The sequence below is a fragment of the Salvelinus sp. IW2-2015 genome, linkage group LG5, assembly GCF_002910315.2.
Source record: "Salvelinus sp. IW2-2015 linkage group LG5, ASM291031v2, whole genome shotgun sequence".
In the NCBI taxonomy this organism is placed as follows: Eukaryota; Metazoa; Chordata; class Actinopteri; order Salmoniformes; family Salmonidae; genus Salvelinus; species Salvelinus sp. IW2-2015.
The window spans coordinates 30,338,126-30,346,030 of record NC_036844.1 but is presented as its reverse complement, the minus strand read 5'-3'; the positions used below and the strand labels follow the sequence as shown (position 1 = coordinate 30,346,030).

At 43.2% G+C, this 7,905-nt stretch overlaps 1 protein-coding gene across 1 annotated transcript; it reads left to right on the top strand.

The window, feature by feature from the left end:
* Positions 1 to 1,172: 1,172 nt before the first annotated feature.
* LOC111964274 (choline-phosphate cytidylyltransferase B) lies at positions 1,173 to 7,434 on the top strand. The gene is made up of 8 exons (XM_023988103.3): positions 1,173 to 1,384; positions 2,165 to 2,264; positions 2,742 to 2,858; positions 2,997 to 3,148; positions 3,638 to 3,716; positions 3,866 to 4,008; positions 4,187 to 4,375; positions 4,626 to 7,434. Exons 1-8 carry the CDS (start codon positions 1,304 to 1,306, stop codon positions 4,866 to 4,868), a joined length of 1,104 nt encoding a protein of 367 aa, XP_023843871.1. The 5' UTR covers positions 1,173 to 1,303; the 3' UTR covers positions 4,869 to 7,434.
* The last annotated feature ends 471 nt before the right edge of the window (positions 7,435 to 7,905 follow it).

Below are 7,905 nucleotides of genomic sequence, written 5' to 3'. Positions count from 1 at the left end.
TGCCTCCATGACATACCCTACTGATTCTACATACCCATCCATCCTAGACAGTGTTCTAAACTTCTGAGAGGCCTTACTGATAATTAACATGCTTCAACCTCAACAACATAACTGTAATTGACCACAACCCTGTTGTGGAGAGGTCAAAACAGAGTTGGTTCAATGAGCCTTGCTTACGTGATGACTGATGATAATCCCGTGTGGCTCAGTTGGTAGAGCATGGCACTTGTGACACCATGGTTGTGGGTTTGATTCCCATGGTGGACCAGTATGGAGAAGAAAAAATAAAGTATGAAATGTATTTACATTTTAGCAGACTCTCTTGTCCAGAGCAACTTACAGTAGTGAGTGCATACATGTTCATACTGGTCCAGCATTGGGAATCGAACCCATAACCCTGGCGTTAAGCACCATGCTCTACCAACTGAGCCAAAGGGGACAATGTATGAACTCATTACTGTAAGTTGCTCTAGATAAGAAACTCTGCTAATTGACTAAAATGTAAAAATGTCATGATTAACCTTGCCTGAAGACTTGTTAGCTCCTTAAGCTAAGGCCTGTAGCTCAGTGGGCTAATAAAACCTGTTTTCTCCATGTGCTGCTGATTCAGGCATAAGGGCATAGTGCCTTTATGCTTGAGTTGATTTGGGAATCTTGATAAAGTGTATTTACAATCAAAGGCGTGTCGCATGGCCAGTAAATAACGTTGTTTGAGTGAATGAGTTTTCACTAAACATTGCATAATCAGTGGAGTTGATAGATAGGCACCTTGAGGCTGCCTCATGAACAACTTGTCCCACTATTATGTTTGGGTCAAAAGGTTGCCTCAGTCAGATCATATTTAGGAGCAATTTCTATGAATGAAACTAGGAAATATCGTGTTAAAAATAAAATTACATTATTCCATGAGACAAAGTTAAACATCTATTTCAAACGGATGAGCCAATAATGAGGCTGATAACAGAATGAGGACATTAACATATAAACTAGGCCTACACCAAAAAATAAGAGGACAGTTCGATTGTAAAGGTCTGTTTAGGCCTACATGGGGAACTCCTGATCCACCCTGTGTCTTCTACAGAGTTGATGACAGAGATGCGGCCTGAAGTGCCCTAATACTCTTACCAACTTGGCTTGAACTTTGCACGTTAGATTTTCGCGTCACCGGGGTCAGACCAGCCAGCAACATGCAAACTTTAAAACTCCCTCATAGATTGCAGAAGTGTAACACTGACAGGGTTGGAGGACGACCAGGTTGACGAGGCACCAGTCGACAGGTAAACAAGGCAACAGAACATTCAGCATGGTGGGAAGGAGACGCGGCTCCAGAGCCACCAGGGGGTCACAGCAGCCCCAACAGCAACGCACGGGGGGACCCCGCAAGGTGAGTCAGTCAGACTACCGAGAGGTGGCATATCAAATAGTTCAAAATACAAATGTAGCCTATAATGTACTTGTATAACATAGGCAGCTACAAATTATTCCTCAATAAATGTTATGATATTTTCTGTAAATGTTAAAGCATTATGGGAATGGTATAGCTCTTTGAATGGTAAATTGATCTCTACCGTCAATGAAAGCATTCTTAATCATTAACATGGATTTTTTTTAAACCTTTGTTAGTCTTTTCTCAAATCATGGGCAGATTTCAAACAGTTCAGGGTTCAAAGTGTACTTACAACTCTACAGATAATTCCTAGTAACCATATACACTCCCACCCACTAGCTCTCACATGCAGAGGAAAACACGCATGAAGCCAGAAATCCCTTATATGTTCAAACGCTTATTAAAGCCCTGATGATTTCCATAACTGTGAATATACACGCCTTTACTTATGTACAGACATCCCTTTCCATGAGGTCAGTTACAGACGTAGGATCTTAATTTGAGACAGTTTGCTACAACAGGAAAATAACCCTGCAGCAACAGGAAATATAATTATTATGTGGATTATAATTAATGGAATATTTTTTGTAGAGGTTGATCCACTTTTCGTTAGGGCAAAGTCGGACATTTTAAAGTGAAAATGACAAAATTTAGAAGCCTTTTTGACCTCGAATACACTACCAGTTTGCATTTCCTGCTGTGCCGGAAAATTATCAGCAACAAAAGAGTGATCAAATTAAGATCCTACATCTGTAACGCTTTCTTATTCCATCTCAGAGTCTGAGAGAGCCAGCCTTATTTGCCAAGGAAGCAGGATATGAGTCGGAGGTCCCTCATGAAAAGCTGACCATCGCCCAAGCCAAGAAAGGCACACCAGGTCAGTCATCTACTCTATGGTCTCACCAGGTCAGACCAGTCACAGGTGAATCAGACTAATCAGAGGTCAGTGTGACCACCAGTTTGAGCACTCCTGCTGGGATTAGTGAGGAATGACAAGGGAAAGAGGAGACCTGCTCAGTTGCACAACTGAACGTTTTCAATTGAAATGTGTCTTCCGCATTTAACCCAACCCCTCTGAATCAGAGAGGTGAGGGGGGCTGCCTTAATCGATGTCATTGGCACCCAGTTGTTGTTGGGGGTTAACTGCCTCAAGGGCAGAACGGCAGATTTCTACACCTTGCCGGCTCAGGGATTCAAACCAGCAACCTTTTGGTTACTGGCCCAATGCTCTTAACCGCTAGGCTACCTGGGAAAAAGGATAAGAAGAGGTAAGAGGTAGTCAACAGAGGGAGGGATGGAGACTGGGAGAACGTGGAGAGCGACAGATCAAATTAGCGTTTTTCTTTTGTTATAGCAATCCGGCCGGTCCGAGTCTATGCTGATGGGATCTTTGACCTCTTCCACTCTGGACACGCTCGCGCTCTGATGCAAGCCAAGAACTTGTTCCCCAACACACATCTCATAGTGGGAGGTAAATAATACCTTTTGAATTTTAAAGTGCCATTAAAATAGATCACAGATAGTGATTGGATCATATTGATCAGATCACGAAACTCACATTTTAGCGACACAAGGTGTAAATTTGTTTTTTGTGTGTCTGTCCTCCCAGTCTGCAGTGATGAACTCACACACCGGTATAAGGGCTACACGGTGATGACAGAGTCTGAGCGCTACGAAGCCCTGATACACTGTCGCTATGTGGAAGAGGTGGTACGAGATGCTCCCTGGACCCTCAGCCCTGACTTCCTGAAGAAACATAAGGTCAGCACTTCTGGACAAGGGTCACATATACTGCACATCATTGTTTCTCAACCAGGGGTATTAGGCCTTATCAACAGGGGGTATTAGGCCCTATCCACAGGGGGTACTAGGGCCTATCCACAGGGGTACTAGGACCTATCCACAGGGGGTACTAGGACCTATCCACAGGGGTACTAGGACCTATCCACAGGGGGTACTAGGATCTATCCACAGGGGGTACTAGGATCTATCCACAGGGGGTACTAGGCCTATCCACAGGGGGTACTTGAGAAGACTCATGAGACCATAAGCTTACTGGTAAAATGTAAATGAGGGGGTACTTCAAGGGCAGGGCAAAATGTACTTGGTGGTACAGTAACTGAAAAGGGTTGGAGACCATTGCTGTACATTACTCAATATTACTAACAATCAGCCCCAAAATCTGATATAGAGCATGTCCCTTTTTTTCTGTTATAAAATCACCTTAATGCTATCCTGTGATTTCACCAGATTGACTTTGTAGCGCATGATGATATCCCATACACCTCTGCTGGATCAGAGGATGTCTACAAACACATCAAGGAAGCAGGTAACTAACTGATGTGCTCTGAAACAGACATTAACCTGTAGCCAATTGAGATTGTGTCTGTGTGTGTTTGCTGAGTTACAGCCTACTATTTGTCACTACCTGTGTCATCTTGACTGTGTTTGAGCACTGTTCTCTCTGTTGGGTTTCAGGGATGTTTGTGGCCACACAGAGGACAGACGGCATCTCTACATCCGACCTCATCACCAGGATAGTGAGAGACTACGACCTCTATGTCCGACGCAACCTGCAGAGAGGCTACACAGCCAGTGACCTCAACGTTAGCTTCATCAGGGTAAGAATGACATCATAATTACCTTAGAACAATGAATTAAGTTGGAATAAACATATGTTACATTAGCCTGCATTTGAGGAAGATGAATGGTTGTTTCACTATTGGTGGTTGTGGTTGATAAACACTAGACCATCTTTAGCTGATTCCCTACAGCCAACCGCATGTCTAACTTGTGCAGGAGAAGAAAATACGTCTTCAAAACCAGGTGGATCGTATGAAGGAGACGGTGAAGACAGTAGAGGAGAAGTCCAAGCACTTTGTGCACTCGGTGGAGGAGAAAAGCCAAGACCTCATCCACAAGTGGGAGGAGAAGTCCCGGGAGTTCATTAGTAATTTCCTGGAGTCGTTTGGTCCAGGTGGAGCGTGGGTAAGTTTACCTTTAGCCCACAATAGATAGATACTATGTTAGGAAGCATGAAAGGTCAATAGGGGAAGATAGTTAGTAATGATCCCATTCCTCGAAGTAAGTGACTAGACAATATGAACAAGTAGTTTAGGGAAAAAAACACTCAGTTGACAAACAATAACAAAACATATCATGCTGTCTCTCTCTCTCTGTCTTTCCCTCTTTCCATCTCTTCTTCTCTCTCCCCCTCTCTCTCCCTCTCTGTGAGCAGCATGTGATCCAGGAGAAGAGTGGGCGCATGCTCCAGGCTCTGTCACCCTACGCATCGCCCGTCGCCTCGCCCCGTGGCTCCCCGAGCAGCAGCCCCACTAGAGGGCGCTCCCCATCGCCTCCCTCCTCTCCCTCCTCTCAATCCCCTCGTTCTCCTCGTTCCTCCGCCACCTACCCCAAGGGTGCCTCTGCCCATCCCTCAACTTCCCTCAGCAGCACGAGTGAGGGGGATGACGACGAGTAGTTTAGGAAAAAAAACACTCAGTTGACAAACAATAACAAAACATATCATGCTGTCTCTCTCTCTGTCTTTCCCTCTTTCCATCTCTTCCTCTCTCTCCAGGCTCTGTCACTCAAACACTCAGTGTACAGGTAACTGCCGAAATAAAGGAAACACTTGAAGAAACACTTGACTAAATGAGAGATACAGGACAAGGGAAGCTTGGTCTTTACATCCTCAAAGACATGCTTCTGTCAGCTGTAACTATTTTCAATGTGTCAATAATCATGCGTATTTCAAATATAGACAAAGATAGATTCAGATTTTTGACTTTGTATGTGTAACTGCCAAAATAAAGGAAACATTTGAGTAAATGAGGGATAGAAAGTATATTGAAAGCAGGTGCTTCCACACAGGTGTGGTTCCTGAGTATATTAAACAATTAACATCCCATCATGCTTAGGGTCATGTATAAAAATGTCCAGTTGCCCATTATGTTGGCTAACATGGCTAGAAGAAAAGATTTCAGTGACTTTGAAAGAGGAGACTCAAAGTAGCATAGGGGTTATAAATGGTGTGTGGGTGTGTCTCAGTCATCTGATCTCAAACCAATTGAACACTTATGGAAGATTCTGGAGCGACGCCTGAGACAGTTTTCCACCACCATCAACAAAACACTGGTGTCGCATCCCTCCAATAGAGTTCCAGACACTTGTAGAATCTATGCCAAGGTGCATTGAAGCTGTTCTGGTGGCTCGTGGTGGCCCAACGCCAGAGTAAGAGACTATGTTGGTGTTTCCTTTATTTTGTCAGTTACCTGTACATGGTTACTTTGTGCACTGTGTGTGTGTAAAATGTCACCCATAGTCTACCATGTTTTTGTTATTTTATTGTGTAGGTCATAAGGTAACTGAATAAGGTAACTGAATGCACTGTGATAACTCCTTTAGTTGAAACTCCATTCTCACTTCTGATTCCTGAACCACACATATACATACAACTAATACCACTATTTCACTGTCTAAACCAGGCTTTTATTTATTTTTTTACAAATACTTAATAGCAACATGCCTAAATGTGTGTTCAGTTGTCTATGATACAGTGCATTCGGAAAGTGTTCAAACCCCTTGACTTTCTCCACATTTGGTTACGTTACAGCCTTATTCTAAAATGGATTGAATCCAGTTTTTTGTTGTTGACGTTTTTGCAAATATATAAACAATTTAAAACTGAAATATCACATTTATATAAGTATTCAGACCCTTTACTCAGTAATGTGGGAGTTTCTCCCATTCTTTCTGCAGATCCTCTCAAGCTGTCAGGTTGGATGGGGAGCGTCGGTCCACAGCTATTTTCAGGTCTCTCCAGAGATGTTCGATCGGGTTCAAGTTCAGGCTCTGGCTGGGCCACTCAAGGACATTCAGAGACTTGTCCCGAAGCCACTCCTACGTTGTCTTGGCTGTGTGTTTGGGGTCATTGTCCTGTTGGAAGGTCAACCTTTGCCCCAGTCTGAGGTTCTGAGCGCTCTGGAGCAGGTTTTCATCAACGATCTCTCTGTACTTTGCTCCGTTCATCTTTCCCTCGATCCTGACTAGTCTCCTAGTCCCTGCTGCTGAAAAACATCCCCACAGCATGATGCTGCCACCACCATGCTTCACCGTACGAATGGTGCCAGGTTTCCTCCAGATGTGACGCTTGGCATTCAGGCCAAAGAGTTCATTCTTGGTTTCATCAAACCAGAGAATCTTGTTTCTCATGGTCTGAGAGTCCTTTAGGTGCCTTTTGGCAAACTCCAAGTGGGCTGTCATGTGCCTTTTACTGAGGAGTGGCTTCCGTCTGGCCACTCTACCATAAAGGCCTGATTGGTGGAGTGCTGCAGATATGGTTGTCCCTCTGGAAGTTTCTCCCATCTCCACAGAGGAACTCTGGAGCTCTGTCAGAGTGACTATCGGGTCACCTCCGTGACCAAGGCCCTTCTCCCCTGATAGCTCAGTTTGGCCGGGCGGCCAGCTCTAGGAAGAGTCTGGGTGTTTCCAATCTTCTTCCATTTAAGAATGATGGAGGCCACTGTGTTCTTAGGGACATTCAAGTGCTGCAGAAATGTTTTGGTACCCTTCCCCAGATCTGTACCTCGACACAATCCTGTCTCGGAGCTCTACAGACAATTCCTTTGACCTCATGGCTTGGTTTTTGTTCTGACATGCACTGCCAACTGTGGGACCTTATATAGGCAGGTGTGTGCCTTTCCAAATCAGGTCCAATCAATTGAATTTACCACAGGTGGACTCTAATAAAGTTGTAGAAACATCTCAAGGATGATCAATGAAAACAGGATGCACTTGAGCTCAATTTCGAGTCTCATAGCAAAGGGTCTGAATACTTATGTAAATAAGGTATTACTGTTTTTATATTTGATAAATTTGCAAACATTTCTAAAAACCTGTTTTCGCTTTGTCATTATGGGGTATTGTGTGTAGATTGATGAGGAAAAAAATGGATTTAGTCAATTTTAGAATAAAGTTGTGGAATAATTGTATACAGTAAAAAAAATATTTTATGACAAATAGTTTCTATTAAATACAAAACAATCCTTTCTGAGAGTATTTGACCTACTCAAATTTCCTAAATCAATTTTATTTTATTTATTTATTTCACCTTTATTTAACCAGGTAGGCAAGTTGAGAACAAGTTCACATTTTCAACTGCGACCTGGCCAAGATAAAGCAAAGCAGTTCGACACATATAACAACACAGAGTTACACATGGAGTAAACAAAAATACAGTCAATAATACAGTAGAAAAATAAGTCTATATACAATGTGAGCAAATGAGGTGAGATAAGGGAGGTAAAGGCAATAAATAGGCCATGGTGGCGAAGTAAATACAATATAGCAAGTAAAACACTGGAATGGTAGATTTGACAGTAGATGAGTGTGCAAAGTAGCAATACTGGGGTGCAAAGGAGCAAAATAAATAAATAAATACAGTAGGGGAAGAGGTAGTTGGATGGGCTATTTATAGATGGGCTATGTACAGGTGCAGTGATCTGTGAGCTGCTCTG